General features: G+C 46.8%; 1 protein-coding gene across 2 annotated transcripts in view; it reads right to left on the reverse strand.

Moving 5' to 3' along the window:
- The window catches only part of LOC135054718 (NACHT, LRR and PYD domains-containing protein 3-like), a 368,941-nt gene that overhangs the window by 115,854 nt on the left and 231,152 nt on the right, over positions 1–21,935 (reverse strand). For both annotated transcript variants that reach the window (XM_063958007.1, XM_063958006.1), the window contains one exon: positions 1,924–2,094. In XM_063958007.1, coding sequence (XP_063814077.1) covers positions 1,924–2,094 — 171 coding nt within the window. The remainder of the gene's footprint in view (positions 1–1,923; positions 2,095–21,935) is intronic.

Below are 21,935 nucleotides of genomic sequence, written 5' to 3' on the forward strand. Positions count from 1 at the left end.
TGGTAGGTGATGTACAATCCAGCAATATAACACATATAAGCATAGTAATGGCAGGTGATGTACAATCCAGCAATATAACACATATAAGCATTGTAATGGCAGGTGATGTACAATCCAGCAATATAACACATATAAGTATAGTAATGGTAGGTGATGTACAATCCAGCAATATAACACATATAAACACAGTAATGGTAGGTGATGTACAATCCAGCAATATAACACATATAAGCATAGTAATGGCAGGTGATATACAATCCAGCAATATAACACATATAAGCATTGTAATGGCAGGTGATGTACAATCCAGCAATATAACACATATAAGCATAGTAATGGCAGGTGATGTACAATCCATCAATATAACACATATAAGTATAGTAATAGCAGGGGATGTACAATCCAGCAATATAACACATATAAGCATAGTAATGGCAGGTGATGTACATTCCAGCAATATAACACATATAAGCATTGTAATGGCAGGTGATGTACAATCCAGCAATATAACACATATAAGCATAGTAATGGTAGGTGATGTACAATCCAGCAATATAACACATATAAGCATAGTAATGGCAGGTGATGTACAATCCAGCAATATAACACATATAAGCATAGTAATGGCAGGTGATGTACAATCCAGCAATATAACACATATAAGCATAGTAATGGTAGGTAATGTACAATCCAGCAATATAACACATATAAGCATAGTAATGGCAGGTGATGTACAATCCAGCAATATAACACATATAAGCATAGTAATGGCAGGTGATGTACAATCCAGCAATATAACACATATAAGCATAGTAATGGTAGGTAATGTACAATCCAGCAATATAACACATATAAGCATAGTAATGGCAGGTGATGTACAATCCAGCAATATAACATATATAAGCATAGTTATTGTAGGTGAAATACAATCCTACAATATATTATACTAGCTGTGCTTTTCCGTCATTGCCAAGTGATTATTAATTTTATTCAGTGATGTTGTAATATGAAAATTCTTAGATTGCATGGACCCGTCCAATGCATAAAGAGCCTGCTCACTCAGAGCCCATGTAACTGGGAGCACCATACTGCAGAAGTAGACTTAAGTTTGACTCACACAAATGCGTTGACTTTACCAGTACGCATGCATATTCAGCAGATTCAGTGGTGGCACCAAGGTACTTGTCCCATTCATAATTTAGGTACGTTTTATTTTATTCTATCCAATTGCTGCAGCACAGTGTGCAAAGCCGTGTGCTGGTATGGTGGAGGTGGGTGTACCAGTCAGTGTTGGGTTGCAGTCCACTGAGGAAACTAATACTGTTTGTCCATCTTGAGGCTTCTGGCTGGCTGCTCAGGGTCCTGACAGGCTCCTAACCACCGCATTACCAGCATTGATGATTTTGTTTTCTAATTAACATGCTAGTGAGATGATTCATAGCCTGTGTTGCTTGAAGAATCTCAAGGAACATTTCAGTGAAAATCTGATCAAAATTGGTTCAGTAGTTCTCAAGAATGTTCTTGATAAATGCTACCTCTTAAGGGCCCTACACATATGGCGCTGTGCCGCCGAGGTGCCCGACGACCGATATGGCCGGCAGGCGACCCGGTGGTGTGGGGAGAGTGACGGGGGAGTGAAGTTTCTTCACTGCCCCCGTCAGCCGGCTCCATAGCACTGCATGCTAATATGGACGAGAATGTCCATATTGGCCTACATGCATAAGCGACGGAGCACCAAAGATGAAAGAGCGCGGGGCCACGCATTGTTCATCGTTGATGACTACACGTCATCATAACATTCAGTGAAATCTGCCAGTGTGTAGGGACCATTAGCTGATTAGTTGCTATGGGGAAAAACAAAAAAAAGGAGAGTTCCAGAAATTGATACTGTACCTGGTTGTGATTTTGTCTCACTGTACTTACTTAAGATCCTGTAGGGTACAGGCTGGGTGTCTCAGTCCCTCACACAGAAGTTTTATTCCAGAGTCCCCCAGCTTGTATTCTATCAGCTCCAGTTTGGTCAGAGAGCGGTTTGTAGTAATCACAGAGCGGAGATCATCACAGCAGGAGGAGGTCAGACCACAGATCCATAACCTGATGAGAGATGAGGGATCTTCATTAGGACATTTTTTATTGTGATAAACCTCTAAGCATTAAATCATAATTGAAATGTAAAAAATAATAATAAAACACATGTAGTGCCAAATGTAAGAGGGTGAGAGTTTTGAAAATGTGAGCGTTTAGCAGAACTTTTTAAACTCAGCAAATAAAATAGAATCTGAGTTCATGTAAGGTCGCACATTTTCTGGTCTAGAAAAACTGTCATGATTTAAACTCTCATCCAGATGTTTTCCCATGTTGCACATACAACTCGCCCAATGTAATAAAGTGAGAGTTTGAAACTCCCACATAAAACATGTCTAAAAACTAGAGATGTGCGGCGGGCACTTTTCGTGTTTTGTGTTTTGGCCCCAAACAGCACATCATGCAAAGAAGAACAAGAGGTGCAATGAGGTAGCTGGATGACTAAGCTAAGCGACCCAAGTGTGCAGCACAAACAACATGGGACGTGCTGGAATTTGCCCAGATGTAATACACGCACAATATTGGTGGCACAGGATAGCGTAACCCTAAACCAAACACACGCACGGCAAAGCCTGTAAAATTAATTTGGATAATAATAACCCTTTTATTTGAAGCAATTATTATAATATGCAGCACAGGTGAGTGTACCCCTACACTACACAGGGCAAACCCTGTAAACATTATTTGGATAATAAAATAAGTAATATATATAACCCTTTTATTTGGAGTCAATAATATACAGCACAGGACACCACCACTGGACTTTTGGAACCATGAGACACCACCACTGGACTGATGCAGCACAAGACAGCACCACTGGACTGGACTTATATGGCAGTACCTCCGGACTTATACGGCAGTACCCCTGGAGTTGTACTCCAGTGTCAGACAGGATGGCACTTTAAAAAACTAGTCCCAAAACAGCACATGATGCAAAGAAGAAAAAGAGGTGCAAGATGGAATTGTCCTTGGGCCCTCCCAGCAACCCTTATATTGTATAAATAGGAACATGCACACTTTAACAAACCAATCATTTCAGCGACAGGGTCTGCCACACGACTGTGGCTGAAAATAAGAATTTACTTACCGATAATTCTATTTCTCGTAGTCCGTAGTGGATGCTGGGGACTCCGTAAGGACCATGGGGAGTAGCGGCTCCGCAGGAGACTGGGCACAAAAGTAAAGCTTTAGAACTACCTGGTGTGCACTGGCTCCTCCCCCTATGACCCTCCTCCAAGCCTCAGTTAGGATACTGTGCCCGGACGAGCGTACACAATAAGGAAGGATTTTGAATCCCGGGTAAGACTCATACCAGCCACACCAATCACACCATATAACTTGTGATCTAAACCCAGTTAACAGCATGATAACAGAGGAGCCTCTAGAAAAGATGGCTCACTACAGCAATAACCCGATTTTTTGGTAACAATAACTATGTACCAGTATTGCAGACAATCCGCACTTGGGATGGGCGCCCAGCATCCACTACGGACTACGAGAAATAGAATTATCGGTAAGTAAATTCTTATTTTCTCTGACGTCCTAGTGGATGCTGGGGACTCCGTAAGGACCATGGGGATTATACCAAAGCTCCCAAACGGGCGGGAGAGTGCGGATGACTCTGCAGCACCAAATGAGAGAACTCCAGGTCCTCCTCAGCCAGGGTATCAAATTTGTAGAATTTTACAAACGTATTTGCTCCTGACCAAGTAGCTGCTCGGCAAAGTTGTAAAGCCGAGACCCCTCGGGCAGCCGCCCAAGATGAGCCCACCTTCCTTGTGGAATGGGCTTTTACAGATTTTGGCTGTGGCAGGCCTGCCACAGAATGTGCAAGCTGAATTGTACTACAAATCCAACTAGCAATACTCTGCTTAGAAGCAGGAGCACCCAGCTTGTTGGGTGCATACAGAATAAACAACGAGTCAGATTTTCTGACTCCAGCCGTCCTGGAAACCTATATTTCCAGGGCCCTTACAACGTCTAGCAACTTGGAGTCCTCCAAGTCCCTAGTAGCCGCAGGCACCACAATAGGTTGATTCAGGTGAAACGCTGAAAACCACCTTAGGGAGAAACTGAGGACAAGTCCTCAATTCCGCCCTGTCCGAATGGAAAATCAGATGAGGGCTTTTACAAGATAAAGCCGCCAATTCTGACACGCACCTGGCCCAGGGCAGGGCCAACAGCATGACCACTTTCCATGTGAGATATTTCAACTCCACATATTTAAGTGGTTCAAACCAATGTGACTTTTGGAACCCAAAAACTACATTTAGATCCCAAGGTGCCACTGGAGGCACAAAAGGAGGCTGTATATACAGTACCCCTTTCACAAACGTCTGAACTTCAGGGACTGAAGCTAGTTCTTTTTGGAAGAAATTGACAGGGCCGAAATTTGAACCTTAATGGACCCCAATTTTAGGCCCATAGACACTCCTGCTTTGCAGGAAATGTAGGAATCGACCTAGTTGAAAAATTCCTCCGTCGGGGCCTTACTGGCCTCGCACCACGCAACATATTTTTGCCAAATGCGGTGATAATGTTTTGCGGTTATATCTTTCCTGGCTTTGATCAGGATAGGAAGGACTTCATCCGGAATGCCTTTCTCCTTCAGGATCCGGCGTTCAACCACCATGCCGTCAAACGCAGCCGCGGTAAGTCTTGGAACAGACAGGGTCCTTGCTGGAGCAGGTCCCTTCTTAGAGGTAGAGGCCACGGATCCTCCGTGAGCATCTCTTGAAGTTCCGGTTACCAAGTCCTTCTTGGCCAATCCGGAGCCACGAATATAGTGCTTACTCCTCTCCATCTTATAATTCTCAGTACCTTGGGTATGAGAGGCAGAGGAGGGAACACATACACTGACTGGTACACCCACTGTGTTACCAGAGCGTCTACAGCTATTGCCTGAGCGTCCCTTGACCTGGCGCAATACTTGTCGAGTTTTATAAACATGTGGAAGACTTCTGGGTGAAGTCCCCACTCTCCCGGGTGGAGGTCGTGTCTGCTGAGGAAGTCTGCTTCCCAGTTGTCCACTCCCGGAATGAATACTGCTGACAGTGCTATCACATGATTTTCCGCCCAGCGAAGAATCCTTGCAGCTTCTGCCATTGCCCTCCTGCTTCTTGTGTCACCCTGTCTGTTTACGTGGGTGACTGCCGTGATGTTGTCCGAATGGATCAACTCCGGGTGACCTTGAAGCAGAGGTCTTGCTGAGCTTAGAGCATTCTAAATGGCCCTTAGCTTCAGGATATTTATGTGAAGTGATGTCTCCAGGCTTGACCATAAGCTCTGGAAATTCCTCCCCTGTGTGACTGCTCCCCAGCCTCGCAGGCTGGCATCCGTGGTCACCAGGACCCAGTCCTGAATGTCTAATCTGCGGCCCTCTAGAAGATGAGCACTCTGCAACCACCACAGGAGAGACACCCTTGTGCTTGGTGAAAGGGTTATCCGCTGATGCATCTGAAGATGCGACCCGGACCATTTGTCCAGCAGGTCCCACTGGAAAGTTCTTGCGTGGAATCTGCCGAATGGGATTGCTTCGTAGAAAGCCACCATTTTTCCCAGAACCCTTTTATTGATGTACTGAGAACTTGGCTCGGTTATAGGAGGTTCCCGACTAGCTCGGATAACTCCCTGACTTTCTCCTCCGGGAGAAACACCTTTTTCTGGACTGTGTCCAGGATCATCCCTAGGAACAGAAGACGAGTCGTCGGAATCAGCTGCGATTTTGGAATATTTAGAATCCAATCGTGCTGCCACAACACTACCTGAGATAGTGCTACACCGACCTCCAACTGTTCCCTGGATCTTACCCTTATCAGGGAATCGTCCAAGTAAGGGATAACTAAAATTCCCTTCCTTCGAAGGAGTATCATCATTTCGGCCATTACCTTGGTAAAGACCCGGGTGCCGTGGACCATCCATACGGCAGCGTCTGAAACTGATAGTGACAGTTCTGTACCACAAACCTGAGGTACCCTTGGTGAGAAGGGTAAATTGGGACATGAAGGTAAGCATCCTTGATGTCCCGAGACATCATGTAGTCCCCTTCTTCCAGGTTCGCAATCACTGCTCTGAGTGACTCAATCTTGAATTTGAACCTCCGTATGTAAGTGTTCAAGATTTTAGATTTAGAATCGGTCTCACCGAGCCATCCGGCTTCGGTACCACAACAGTGTGGAATAATACCCCGTTCCCTGTTGCAGGAGGGGTACCTTGATTATCACCTGCTGGGAATACAGCTTGTGAATGGCTTCCAAACTGCCTCCCTGTCAGAGGAAGACATTGGTAAAGCCGACTTTAGGAAAACGGCGAGGGGGAGACGTCTCGAATTCCAATTTGTACCCCTGAGATATCACCTGAAGGATCCAGGGGTCTACTTGCGAGTGAGCCCACTGCGCGCTGAAATTCATTGAGCCCCAGCGTCATACTGAGGGCTTGGCAGAGGCGGGAGAGGGCTTCTGTTCCTGGGAACTGGCTGATTTCTGCAGCCTTTTTCCTCTCCCTCTGTCACGGGGCAGAAATGAGGAACCTTTTGCCCGCTTGCCCACGAAAGGACTGCGCCTGATAATACAGCGTCTTCTTATGTTGAGAGGCGACCTGGGGTACAAACGTGGATTTCCCAGCTGTTGCCGTGGCCACCAGGTCTGAAAGACCGACCCAAAATAACTCCTCCCCTTAATAAGGCAATACTTCCAAATGCCGTTTGGAATCCGCATCACCTGACCACTGTCGTGTCCATAACCCTCTACTGGGAGAAATGGACAACGCACTTAGACTTGATGCCAGTCGGCAAATATTCCGCTGTGCATCACGCATATATAGAAATGCATCTTTTAAATGCTCTATAGGCAATAATATACTGTCCCTATCTAGGGTAGAGATGAGCGCCTGAAATTTTTCGGGTTTTGTGTTTTGGTTTTGGGTTCGGTTCCGCGGCCGTGTTTTGGGTTCGACCGCGTTTTGGCAAAACCTCACCGGTTTTTTTTTGTCGGATTCGGGTGTGTTTTGGATTCGGGTGTTTTTTTCAAAAAACACTAAAAAACAGCTTAAATCATAGAATTTGGGGGTAATTTTAATCCCAAAGTATTATTAACCTCAAAAAACATAATTTCCACTCATTTTCAGCCTATTCTGAACACCTCACACCTCACAATATTATTTTTAGTCCTAAAATTTGCACCGAGGTCGCTGTGTGAGTAAGATTAGCGACCCTAGTGGCCGACACAAACACCGGGCCCATCTAGGAGTGGCACTGCAGTGTCACGCAGGATGTCCCTTCCAAAAAACCCTCCCCAAACAGCACATGACGCAAAGAAAAAAAGAGGCGCAATGAGGTAGCTGTGTGAGTAAGATTAGCGACCCTAGTGGCCGACACAAACACCGGGCCCATCTAGGAGTGGCACTGCAGTGTCACGCAGGATGTCCCTTCCAAAAAACCCTCCCCAAACAGCACATGACGCAAAGAAAAAAAGAGGCGCAATGAGGTAGCTGTGTGAGTAAGATTAGCGACCCTAGTGGCCGACACAAACACCGGGCCCATCTAGGAGTGGCACTGCAGTGTCACGCAGGATGTCCCTTCCAAAAAACCCTCCCCAAACAGCACATGACGCAAAGAAAAAAAGAGGCGCAATGAGGTAGCTGTGTGAGTAAGATTAGCGACCCTAGTGGCCGACACAAACACCGGGCCCATCTAGGAGTGGCACTGCAGTGTCACGCAGGATGTCCCTTCCAAAAAACCCTCCCCAAACAGCACATGACGCAAAGAAAAAAAGAGGCGCAATGAGGTAGCTGTGTGAGTAAGATTAGCGACCCTAGTGGCCGACACAAACACCGGGCCCATCTAGGAGTGGCACTGCAGTGTCACGCAGGATGTCCCTTCCAAAAAACCCTCCCCAAACAGCACATGACGCAAAGAAAAAAAGAGGCGCAATGAGGTAGCTGTGTGAGTAAGATTAGCGACCCTAGTGGCCGACACAAACACCGGGCCCATCTAGGAGTGGCACTGCAGTGTCACGCAGGATGGCCCTTCCAAAAAACCCTCCCCAAACAGCACATGACGCAAAGAAAAAAAGAGGCGCAATGAGGTAGCTGTGTGAGTAAGATTAGCGACCCTAGTGGCCGACACAAACACCGGGCCCATCTAGGAGTGGCACTGCAGTGTCACGCAGGATGGCCCTTCCAAAAAACCCTCCCCAAACAGCACATGACGCAAAGAAAAAAAGAGGCGCAATGAGGTAGCTGTGTGAGTAAGATTAGCGACCCTAGTGGCCGACACAAACACCGGGCCCATCTAGGAGTGGCACTGCAGTGTCACGCAGGATGGCCCTTCCAAAAAACCCTCCCCAAACAGCACATGACGCAAAGAAAAAAAGAGGCGCAATGAGGTAGCTGTGTGAGTAAGATTAGCGACCCTAGTGGCCGACACAAACACCGGGCCCATCTAGGAGTGGCACTGCAGTGTCACGCAGGATGGCCCTTCCAAAAAACCCTCCCCAAACAGCACATGACGCAAAGAAAAATAAAAGAAAAAAGAGGTGCAAGATGGAATTGTCCTTGGGCCCTTCCCACCCACCCTTATGTTGTATAAACAGGACATGCACACTTTAACCAACCCATCATTTCAGTGACAGGGTCTGCCACACGACTGTGACTGAAATGACGGGTTGGTTTGGACCCCCACCCAAAAAGAAGCAATTAATCTCTCCTTGCACAAACTGGCTCTACAGAGGCAAGATGTCCACCTCATCATCATCCTCCGATATATCACCGTGTACATCCCCCTCCTCACAGATTATCAATTCGTCCCCACTGGAATCCACCATGTCAGCTCCCTGTGTACTTTGTGGAGGCAATTGCTGCTGGTCAATGTCTCCGCGGAGGAATTGATTATAATTCATTTTAATGAACATCATCTTCTCCACATTTTCTGGATGTAACCTCGTACGCCGATTGCTGACAAGGTGAGCGGCGGCACTAAACACTCTTTCGGAGTACACACTTGTGGGAGGGCAACTTAGGTAGAATAAAGCCAGTTTGTGCAAGGGCCTCCAAATTGCCTCTTTTTCCTGCCAGTATAAGTACGGACTGTGTGACGTGCCTACTTGGATGCGGTCACTCATATAATCCTCCACCATTCTATCAATGGTGATAGAATCATATGCAGTGACAGTAGACGACATGTCCGTAATGGTTGTCAGGTCCTTCAGTCCGGACCAGATGTCAGCATCAGCAGTCGCTCCAGACTGCCCTGCATCACCGCCATCGGGTGGGCTCGGAATTCTGAGCCTTTTCCTCGCACCCCCAGTTGCGGGAGAATGTGAAGGAGGAGATGTTGACAGGTCGCGTTCCGCTTGACTTGACAATTTTCTCACCAGCAGGTCTTTGAAACCCAGCAGACTTGTGTGCGCCGGAAAGAGAGATCCAAGGTAGGTTTTAAATCTAGGATCGAGCACGGTGGCCAAAATGTAGTGCTCTGATTTTAACATATTGACCACCCGTGAATCCTTGTTAAGCGAATTAAGGGCTCCATCCACAAGTCCCACATGCCTAGCGGAATCGCTCTGTCTTAGCTCCTCCTTCAATGTCTCCAGCTTCTTCTGCAAAAGCCTGATGAGGGGAATGACCTGACTCAGGCTGGCAGTGTCTGAACTGACTTCACGTGTGGCAAGTTCAAAGGGCATCAGAACCTTGCACAACGTTGAAATCATTCTCCACTGCGCTTGAGACAGGTGCATTCCACCTGTTATATCGTGCTCAGTTGTATAGGCTTGAATGGCCTTTTGCTGCTCCTCCAACCTCTGAAGCATATAGAGGGTTGAATTCCACCTCGTTACCACCTCCTGCTTCAGATGATGGCAGGGCAGGTTCAGGCGTTTTTGGTGGTGCTCCAGTCTTCTGTACGTGCTGCCTGTACGCCGAAAGTGTCCCGCAATTTTTCTGGCCACCGCCAGCATCTCTTGCACGCCCCTGTCGTTTTTTAAAAAATTCTGCACCACCAAATTCAAGGTATGTGCAAAACATGGGACGTGCTGGAATTTGCCCAGATTTAATGCACGCACAATATTGCTGGCGTTGTCCGATGCCACAAATCCACAGGAGAGTCCAATTGGGGTAAGCCATTCCGCGATGATCTTCCTCAGTTGCCGTAAGAGGTTTTCAGCTGTGTGCGTATTCTGGAAACCGGTGATACAAAGCGTAGCCTGCCTAGGAAAGAGTTGGCGTTTGCGAGATGCTGCTACTGGTGCCGCCGCTGCTGTTCTTGCGGCGGGAGTCCATACATCTACCCAGTGGGCTGTCACAGTCATATAGTCCTGACCCTGCCCTGCTCCACTTGTCCACATGTCCGTGGTTAAGTGGACATTGGGTACAACTGAATTTTTTAGGACACTGGTGAGTCTTTTTCTGAGGTCCGTGTACATTTTCGGTATCGCCTGCCTAGAGAAGTGGAACCTAGAAGGTATTTGGTAACGGGGGCACACTGCCTCAATAAAATGTCTAGTTCCCTGTGAACTAACGGCGGATACCGGACGCACGTCTAACACCAACATAGTTGTCAAGGCCTCAGTTATCCGCTTTGCAGCAGGATGACTGCTGTGATATTTCATCTTCCTCGCAAAGGACTGTTGAACAGTCAATTGCTTACTGGAAGTAGTACAAGCGGGCTTACGACTTCCCCTCTGGGATGACCATCGACTCCCAGCAGCAACAACAGCAGCGCCAGCAGCAGTAGGCGTTACACGCAAGGATGCATCGGAGGAATCCCAGGCAGGAGAGGAATCGTCAGAATTGCCAGTGACATGGCCTGCAGGACTATTGGCATTCCTGGGGAAGGAGGAAATTGACACTGAGGGAGTTGGTGGGGTGGTTTGCGTGAGCTTGGTTACAAGAGGAAGGGATTTACTGGTCAGTGGAGTGCTTCCGCTGTCACCCAAAGTTTTTGAACTTGTCACTGACTTATTATGAATGCGCTGCAGGTGACGTATAAGGGAGGATGTTCCGAGGTGGTTAACGTCCTTACCCCTACTTATTACAGCTTGACAAAGGGAGCACACGGCTTGACACCTGTTGTCCGCATTTCTGGTGAAATACCTCCACACCGAAGAGCTGATTTTTTTGGTATTTTCTCCTGGCATGTCAACGGCCATATTCCTCCCACGGACAACAGGTGTCTCCCCGGGTGCCTGACTTAAACAAACCACCTCACCATCAGAATCCTCCTGGTCAATTTCCTCCCCAGCGCCAGCAACACCCATATCCTCCGCATCCTGGTGGACTTCAACACTGACATCTTCAATCTCACTATCAGGAACTGGACTGCGGGTGCTCCTTCCAGCACTTGCAGGGGGCGTGCAAATGGTGGAAGGCGCATGCTCTTCACATCCAGTGTTGGGAAGGTCAGGCATCGCAACCGACACAATTGGACTCTCCTTGTGGATTTGGGATTTCGAAGAACGCACAGTTCTTTGCTGTGCTTTTGCCAGCTTGAGTCGTTTCATTTTTCTAGCGAGAGGCTGAGTGCTTCCATCCTCATGTGAAGCTGAACCACTAGCCATGAACATAGGCCAGGGCCTCAGCCGTTCCTTGCCACTCCGTGTGGTAAATGGCATATTGGCAAGTTTACGCTTCTCCTCCGACAATTTTATTTTAGGTTTTGGAGTCCTTTTTTTTCTGATATTTGGTGTTTTGGATTTGACATGCTCTGTACTATGACATTGGGCATCGGCCTTGGCAGACGACGTTGCTGGCATTTCATCGTCTCGGCCATGACTAGTGGCAGCAGCTTCAGCACGAGGTGGAAGTGGATCTTGATCTTTCCCTAATTTTGGAACCTCAACTTTTTGGTTCTCCATATTTTATAGGCAGAACTAAAAGGCACCTCAGGTAAACAATGGAGATGGATGGATTGGATACTAGTATACAATTATGGACGGACTGCCACGGTTAGGTGGTATAAAAAAACCACGGTATAAAAAAACCACGGTATAAAAAAACCACGGTATAAAAAAACCACGGTATAAAAAAACCACGGTATAAAAAAACCGCACTGTACACTGGTTGATAAAGAGATAGTAGTATACTCGTAACAATTAGGATGACACTATGACGGTATAAAGAATGAAAAAAAAACCACGGTTAGGTGGTATATAACAGGGCTGGCCAAACCGGTCCTCAAGATCTACCAACAGTTCATGTTTTCCAGGCCTCCTGGAGACCTGTAGAATTGTCAGTTAGGAATGAATGCAGCACATCTTAATTAGTAATGACTACACCTGTGCACCAGCTAGGTGATCCGGAAAATGTGTACTGTTACTGGTTGATAAAGAGATAGCAGTATACTCGTAACAATTAGGATGACACTATGACGGTATAAAGAATGAAAAAAAAACCACGGTTAGGTGGTAGGTATATAATAAATAATACAATTCTGGTCGGACGGACTGCCTGCCGTGTGCCGACACAGAGGTAGCCACAGCCGTGAACTACCGCACTGTACACTGGTTGATAAAGAGATAGTAGTATACTCGTAACAATTAGGATGACACTATGACGGTATAAAGAATGAAAAAAAAACCACGGTTAGGTGGTAGGTATATAATAAATAATACAATTCTGGTCGGACGGACTGCCTGCCGTGTGCCGACACAGAGGTAGCCACAGCCGTGAACTACCGCACTGTACACTGGTTGATAAAGAGATAGTAGTATACTCGTAACAATTAGGATGACACTATGACGGTATAAAGAATGAAAAAAAAACCACGGTTAGGTGGTAGGTATATAATAAATAATACAATTCTGGTCGGACGGACTGCCTGCCGTGTGCCGACACAGAGGTAGCCACAGCCGTGAACTACCGCACTGTACACTGGTTGATAAAGAGATAGTAGTATACTCGTAACAATTAGGATGACACTATGACGGTATAAAGAATGAAAAAAAAACCACGGTTAGGTGGTAGGTATATAATAAATAATACAATTCTGGTCGGACGGACTGCCTGCCGTGTGCCGACACAGAGGTAGCCACAGCCGTGAACTACCGCACTGTACACTGGTTGATAAAGAGATAGCAGTATACTCGTAACAATTAGGATGACACTATGACGGTATAAAGAATGAAAAAAAAACCACGGTTAGGTGGTAGGTATATAATAAATAATACAATTCTGGTCGGACGGACTGCCTGCCGTGTGCCGACACAGAGGTAGCCACAGCCGTGAACTACCGCACTGTACACTGGTTGATAAAGAGATAGCAGTATACTCGTAACAATTAGGATGACACTATGACGGTATAAAGAATGAAAAAAAAACCACGGTTAGGTGGTAGGTATATAATAAATAATACAATTCTGGTCGGACGGACTGCCTGCCGTGTGCCGACACAGAGGTAGCCACAGCCGTGAACTACCGCACTGTACACTGGTTGATAAAGAGATAGTAGTATACTCGTAACAATTAGGATGACACTATGACGGTATAAAGAATGAAAAAAAAACCACGGTTAGGTGGTAGGTATATAATAAATAATACAATTCTGGTCGGACGGACTGCCTGCCGTGTGCCGACACAGAGGTAGCCACAGCCGTGAACTACCGCACTGTACACTGGTTGATAAAGAGATAGTAGTATACTCGTAACAATTAGGATGACACTATGACGGTATAAAGAATGAAAAAAAAACCACGGTTAGGTGGTAGGTATATAATAAATAATACAATTCTGGTCGGACGGACTGCCTGCCGTGTGCCGACACAGAGGTAGCCACAGCCGTGAACTACCGCACTGTACACTGGTTGATAAAGAGATAGCAGTATACTCGTAACAATTAGGATGACACTATGACGGTATAAAGAATGAAAAAAAAACCACGGTTAGGTGGTAGGTATATAATAAATAATACAATTCTGGTCGGACGGACTGCCTGCCGTGTGCCGACACAGAGGTAGCCACAGCCGTGAACTACCGCACTGTACACTGGTTGATAAAGAGATAGTAGTATACTCGTAACAATTAGGATGACACTATGACGGTATAAAGAATGAAAAAAAAACCACGGTTAGGTGGTAGGTATATAATAAATAATACAATTCTGGTCGGACGGACTGCCTGCCGTGTGCCGACACAGAGGTAGCCACAGCCGTGAACTACCGCACTGTACACTGGTTGATAAAGAGATAGTAGTATACTCGTAACAATTAGGATGACACTATGACGGTATAAAGAATGAAAAAAAAACCACGGTTAGGTGGTAGGTATATAATAAATAATACAATTCTGGTCGGACGGACTGCCTGCCGTGTGCCGACACAGAGGTAGCCACAGCCGTGAACTACCGCACTGTACACTGGTTGATAAAGAGATAGTAGTATACTCGTAACAATTAGGATGACACTATGACGGTATAAAGAATGAAAAAAAAACCACGGTTAGGTGGTAGGTATATAATAAATAATACAATTCTGGTCGGACGGACTGCCTGCCGTGTGCCGACACAGAGGTAGCCACAGCCGTGAACTACCGCACTGTACACTGGTTGATAAAGAGATAGTAGTATACTCGTAACAATTAGGATGACACTATGACGGTATAAAGAATGAAAAAAAAACCACGGTTAGGTGGTAGGTATATAATAAATAATACAATTCTGGTCGGACGGACTGCCTGCCGTGTGCCGACACAGAGGTAGCCACAGCCGTGAACTACCGCACTGTACACTGGTTGATAAAGAGATAGCAGTATACTCGTAACAATTAGGATGACACTATGACGGTATAAAGAATGAAAAAAAAACCACGGTTAGGTGGTAGGTATATAATAAATAATACAATTCTGGTCGGACGGACTGCCTGCCGTGTGCCGACACAGAGGTAGCCACAGCCGTGAACTACCGCACTGTACTGTGTCTGCTGCTAATATAGACTGGTTGATATTTAAAGAGATATTAGTAGTATACAACAATACTATACTGGTGGTCAGGCACTGGTCACCACTCCTGCAGCAAAAGTGTGCACTGTTAATTAATATAATTGTACTCCTGGCTCCTGCTAACAACCTGCAGTGCTCCCCAGTCTCCCCCACAATTAATTATAAGCTTTTAATTTATACATTGATGACTGTGCAGCACACTGGGCTGAGCTGAGTGCACACAGACTGAGTCACACTGTGTGACTGACTGTGCTGTGTATCGTTTTTTTTTTCAGGCAGAGAACGGATATAGCAGAGAGAAGTGAACGGATATATTATATTAAATAAAAGTTAGCAACTGCACTGGTCACTGACTGTGGTAAACTAACTCTGTCTGCGACTCTGCACAATCTCTCTCTATCTAATCTATCTATCTATCTCTATTCTAATGGAGAGGACGCCAGACACGTCCTCTCCCTATCAATCTCAATGCACGAGTGAAAATGGCGGCGACGCGCGGCTCCTTATATAGAATCCGAGTCTCGCGAGAATCCGACAGCGTCATGATGACGTTCGGGCGCGCTCGGGTTAACCGAGCAAGGCGGGAAGATCCGAGTCGCTCGGACCCGTGAAAAAAAAAGTGAAGTTCGTGCGGGTTCGGATTCAAAGAAACCGAACCCGCTCATCTCTAATCTAGGGTATCAATATTTTCAGTCAGGGAATCCGACCACGCCAACCCAGCACTGCACATCCAGGCTGAGGCGATTGCTGGTCACAGTATAACACCAGTATGTGTGTAAATACATTTTAGGATACCCTCCTGCTCTCTATCAGCAGGATCCTTAAGGGCGGCCATCTCAGGAGAGGGTAGAGCCCTTGTTCTTACAAGCGTGTGAGCGCTTTATCCACCCTAGGGGGTGTTTCCCAACGCACCGTAACCTCTGGTGGGAAAGGATATAATGCCAATAACATTTTAGAATTATCAGTTGTTATCGGGGGAAACCCACGCATCATCACACACCTCATTTAATTTCTCAGATTCAGGAAAACTACAGGTAGTTTTTCCTCACCGAATATAATACCCCTTTTTGGTGGTACTCGTATTATCAGAAATGTGTAAAACATTTTTCATTGCCTCAATCATGTAACGTGTGGCCCTACTGGAAGTCACATTTGTCTCTTCACCGTCGACACTGGAGTCAGTATCCGTGTCGGCGTCTATATCTGCCATCTGAGGTAACGGGCGCTTTAGAGCCCCTGACGGCCTATGAGACGTCTGGACAGGCACAAGCTGAGTAGCCGGCTGTCTCATGTCAACCACTGTCTTTTATACAGAGCTGACACTGTCACGTAATTCCTTCCAACAGTTCATCCACTCAGGTGTCGACCCCCTAGGGGGTGACATCACTATTACAGGCAATCTGCTCCGTCTCCACATCATTTTTCTCCTCATACATGTCGACACAAACGTACCGACACACAGCACACACACAGGGAATGCTCTGATAGAGGACAGGACCCCACTAGCCCTTTGGGGAGACAGAGGGAGAGTTTGCCAGCACACACCAGAGCGCTATATATATATATATATACAGGGATAACCTTATATAAGTGTTTTTCCCCTTATAGCTGCTGTATTTTTTATACTGCGCGTAATTAGTGCCCCCCTCTCTTTTTTAACCCTTTCTGTAGTGTTAGTGACTGCAGGGGAGAGCCAGGGAGCTTCCCTCCAACAGAGCTGTGAGGGAAAATGGCGCCAGTGTGCTGAGGAGATAGGCTCCGCCCCTTCTCGGCGGCCTTATCTCCCGTTTTTCTGTGTATTCTGGCAGGGGTTAAATTCATCCATATAGCCCAGGAGCTATATGTGATGCATTTTTTTGCCATCCAAGGTGTTTTTATTGCGTCTCAGGGCGCCCCCCCCCCAGCGCCCTGCACCCTCAGTGACCGGAGTGTGAAGTGTGCTGAGAGCAATGGCGCATAGCTGCAGTGCTGTGCGCTACCTTGTTGAAGACAGGACGTCTTCTGCAGCCGATTTTCCGGACCTCTTCTGTCTTCTGGCTCTGTAAGGGGGCCGGCGGCGCGGCTCTGGGACCTATCCATGGCTGGGCCTGTGATCGGTCCCTCTGGAGCTAATGTCCAGTAGCCTAAGAAGCCCAATCCACTCTGCACGCAGGTGAGTTCGCTTCTTCTCCCCTTAGTCCCTCGATGCAGTGAGCCTGTTGCCAGCAGGTCTCACTGAACATAAAAAACCTAAAACTAAACTTTTTACTAAGCAGCTCAGGAGAGCCACCTAGTGTGCACCCTTCTCGTTCGGGCACAAAAATCTAACTGAGGCTTGGAGGAGGGTCAAAGGGGGAGGAGCCAGTGCACACCAGGTAGTTCTAAAGCTTTACTTTTGTGCCCAGTCTCCTGCGGAGCCGCTATTCCCCATGGTCCTTACGGAGTCCCCAGAATCCACTAGGACGTCAGAGAAATGAGTGGTTTGTTTGGGCCCCTACCAAAAAAGAAGCAATCAATCTCTCCTTGCACAAACTGGCTCTACAGAGGCAAGATGTCCACCTCCTCCTCATCCTCCGATTCCTCACCCCTTTCACTGTGTACATCCCCCTCCTCACAGAGTATTAATTCATCCCCACTGGAATCCGCCATCATAGGTCCCTGTGTACTTTCTGGATGCAATTGCTGGTAAAGGTCTTCCCGGAGGAATTTATCATTCATTTTAATGAGCATCATCTTCTCCACAGACAGTTTGTGCAAGGACATCCAAATTGCCTCTTTTTCCTGCCAGTATACGTATGAACTGTCTGACATGTTTACTTGGATGCTGTCACTCATATAATCGTCCACCATTCTTTCAATGGTGACAGAATCATATGCAGTGACAGTAGACATATCAGTAATCTTTGGCAGGTCCTTCAGTCCGGACCAGATGTCAGCTTTCACTCCTGATTGTTCTGCATCACCGCCAGCATGTGGGCTAGGAAATCTTATTCTTTTCCTCGCAGCTCTAGTTGCGGGAGAAAATGAAGGAGGAGCTGGTGACAGGTCACGTTCCGCTTGAATTGACAAGCTTGAGTTGACAATATTCTCACCAGCAGGTCTTTGAACCTCTGCAGACTTGTGTCTGCCGAAGAGAGTGATACAACGTTGGCCTTAAACCTAGGATCGAGCATGGTGGCCAATATGTAGTGCTCTGATTTCAACAGATTGACCACCTTTGAATCCTGGCAAAGTGAATGAAGGGCTCCATCCACAAGTCCCACATACTTTGCGGAATCGCTCTGTCTTAGCTCTTCCTTCAATTTCTCTAGCTGCTTCTGCAAAAGTCTGATGAGGGGAATGTCCTGACTCAAGTTGGCAGCGTCTGAACTGACATCACGTGTAGAAAGTTCAAAGGGTTGGAGAACCTTGCACAAGACTGAAATCATTCTCCACTGCGTTTGAGTGAGGTGCATTTCCCCTCCTTTGCCTACATCGTAGGTGTATATATAGGCTTGAATGGCCTTTTGCTGCTCCTCTATATAGAGTGTTGATTTCCACCTTATTACCACCTCTTGCTTCAGGTGATGGCGGGGCAGGTTCAGGAGTGATTGCTGGCAGTCCAGTCTTTGGCACGCGGTGGCTGAATATCGAAAGTGGCCCACACATTTTTGGGCCATCGACAGCATCTCCTGCACACCCCTGTAATTTTTAAAAAAAATCTGCACCACCAAATGAATTGTATGTGCAAAACATGGGACGTGCTGGAATTTGCCCAGATGTAATGCACGCATAATATATATTGGTAGCGTTGTCCGATATCACAAATCCCCAGGAGAGTCTAAGTGGGATAAGCCATTGGTCGATGATGTCCCTCAGTTTCCGTAAGAGGTTGTCAGCGGTGTGCCTCTTACGGAAAGCGGTGATACATACAGATGGGTCCATGGTTATCTTGACTAGTTGCACCTGTGGACCTGATGTTTCTATTGGAACCCTACTCTGAACTTAAGGACTCTGCAATCTCCCCATTTTGTGTTCTCTTCTAGGGGTGGACTATTCCACCGTGGGTAATCCTACGCAGTGCGCCTAAGATGGCTGCCGCACCTGGTGCCTTGTGATGGTGGAATACACAACCCCTGGAGGTTATTACTCAAAATGCCTACACCAATCATGCATTATTCCTTCTGTGTCTTTGTCTGTGTGGTTTATCTTTTGATGTAATGCTTAAATCTTCTGTATTATGTGCATTGTGTGAGTTCTAGTTGGCGCCGCGGATGGCTGCCTCGGTGCTGCTCTGCCAAGCAGCCTTAGTTTTTAGTCTTAAATGTATAATATGTCTACTGTACAGTTGCATATGTGCAGTATGAACTCATATGTGTAATGTTTGTAATGTATGCTACTTTTTTTTTTGTCCTCCATGTTGCTGCTTGGCAATGCATTGTACCACAAAGAATTCCTAGTGTACGTGAGTACACCTGGCCAATAAAGCTGATTCTGATTCTGATTCTGAAAATGGTTTATTAACATAAGCCCTTCATCTATTGTTCTCAGCTGCAATACAATACAGAGAACAATACAGCAGGGGATTAATTCATTACAGCAGGGGATTAAGTCCGATTGGCCAGTTTCAGTTAATCCTATCAAAGGTTAAGATAAACGTGGACCCATCTGTAGCGCAGCCTGCCTAGGAACGAGTTAGCGTTTGCGAGATGCTGCTACTGGTGCCGCTGCTGTTATTGCTCCTGGAGGCAATACATCTACCCAGTTGGCTGTCACAGTCATATAGTCCTTAGTCTGCCCTGTTCCACTTGTCCACATTTTCCTGGTTAAGTGGACAGTGGGTACAACTGCATTTTTTAGGACACTGAGGACACTTTTTCTGACTTCTCTGTTATTCTTAGTATCGCCTGCCTGGTGAAGTGGAACCTAGGTGGGGTTTGGTACCATGGACACACTACCTCCATCAATTCTCTAAATCCCACTGAACTAATAGCAGATACCGGATGCACGTCTAACACCAAAACAGCTGTCAATGCCTCAGTTATCCACTTTGCAACAGGATGACTGCTGTCATATTTCATCTTCCTCACAAAGGACTGTTGGACAGCTAATTGCTTACTGCAAGTAGTACAAATGGGCTTCCGACTTCCCCTCTGGGATGACGATCGACACCCAGCAGCAACAACAGCAGTGGCAGCAACCGCAGCAGTAGGCGTACCACTCAAGGGTCCTCTGGAGGAATACCGGTTAGGAGAGGACTCCTCAGTCTTGCCAGTGACATGGTCTGCAGGACTACTGACATTCCTGACTGAGGAAGTTGACGTTGAGGGAGTTGGTGGTGTGGCTTGCAGGAGCTTGGGTACAAGACGAAGAAGGGATTTAGGTGTCAGTGGACTGCATACACTCTTACCCAAAGTTTCACAACTTGACACTGACTTCTGATGAATGTGCAGCAGGTGATGTATAAGGGAAGATGTTCCTAGGTGGTTAATATCCTTATCCCTACTTATTACAGATTGACAAAGGCAACACACGGCTTGACACCTGTTATCTGTATTTGTGGAGAAATAATTCCACACTGATGAGGTGGCTTTTTTGGTATTTTGCCCAAGCATCACAATGGGCTTCTTCATCCCACGGACAACAGGTGTCTCCCCCGGAGCCTGATTTAAACAAACCACATCACCATCAGAATCCTCCTCGTCAACTTCCTCCTCATCACCAGCAACACCCATATCCTCATCCTGGTGAACTTCAACAGTGACATCTTCAATTTGAATATCAGAAACTGGACTGTGGGTGCTCCTTCCAGCACTTGCAGGGGGCGTGCAAATGGTGGAAGGAGCCACCTCTTCCCATCCAGTGTTGGGAAGGTCAGGAATCATAACCGCAGACACACTTGCACTCTCCTTGGGGATTTATGATACCATCTTAGAACGCACAGTTCTTTGCTGTGCTTTTGCCAGCTTAACTCTTTTCATTTTTCTAGCTGGAGGATGAGGGCTTCCATTGTCATGTGAAGCTGAACCACTTGTTATGAACATAGACCAGGGCCTTAGCCGTTTCTTGCCACTCCGTGTCATAAATGGCATATTGGCAAGTTTACGTTTCTCCTCAGATCATTTAAATGTATTTTTTGGGGTCTTTTTACTGAAATTTGGCTTTTTGGAGTTTACATGTCCTCTACTATCACATTGGGCATCAGCCTTGGCAGACGACGTTGATGGCATTTCATCATCTATGTCATAACTAGTGGCAGCAGCTTCAGCACTAGGAGGAAGTGGTTCTTGATCTTTCCTTATTTTATCCTCCAAATTTTTGTTCTCCATTATTTTTCTGGAGTTATATAACAATATGTGGTACAGTAGAGCGTACCTCTACACCACACCGGGCAAACCTTGTGAAAATTATTTGGATTAAAAATTAATAACCCCTTTATTTGTACTAAATAATATACAGCGGGGGCGTGGCTTCGCGGACATGGAGTAGCTGCATCTGATCGGCGCTCTCCGTCCATAATATCCTGCATAACACCTCCTGATCTCCCACCTACACTTTCCGAGGCATCTAAGTGTGGGGGAACTAGCCCTGACTGCGGTGATTCTCCCCCCGGCTGTGTACGGCGGCTGCCGTGCCCGCAAGAGCCCGAAAAGTACTGCAGGCGTCACTGCGCGGGAAGGAGCCGGCGCCATTGCGAGGAGGAGACGCCGGAACTGCAGAGGTGACCCACACGCGGGACGACGCCGGGCTCGGCAGAAGACGGAGTCAGCGGTGGGGTAAGCTTAACACTGAGAAAGGGCCCTGCTATGCCCCCTACTGAGATTTCAGCCTGCTGCCATTAGTGCCCGAGACCGACGGGTGGAGCGTGACCGAGGGCTGCTGGAAAGGGAAGAGTGCGCTGGCCCCAACACCTCCCAGCCTAGACGTGTCTGCCCTGATCCCCCTGCTGACACCCACACTCCATAAAG

Source organism: Pseudophryne corroboree, chromosome 3, assembly GCF_028390025.1.
Source record: "Pseudophryne corroboree isolate aPseCor3 chromosome 3, aPseCor3.hap2, whole genome shotgun sequence".
Lineage (NCBI taxonomy): Eukaryota > Metazoa > Chordata > Amphibia > Anura > Myobatrachidae > Pseudophryne > Pseudophryne corroboree.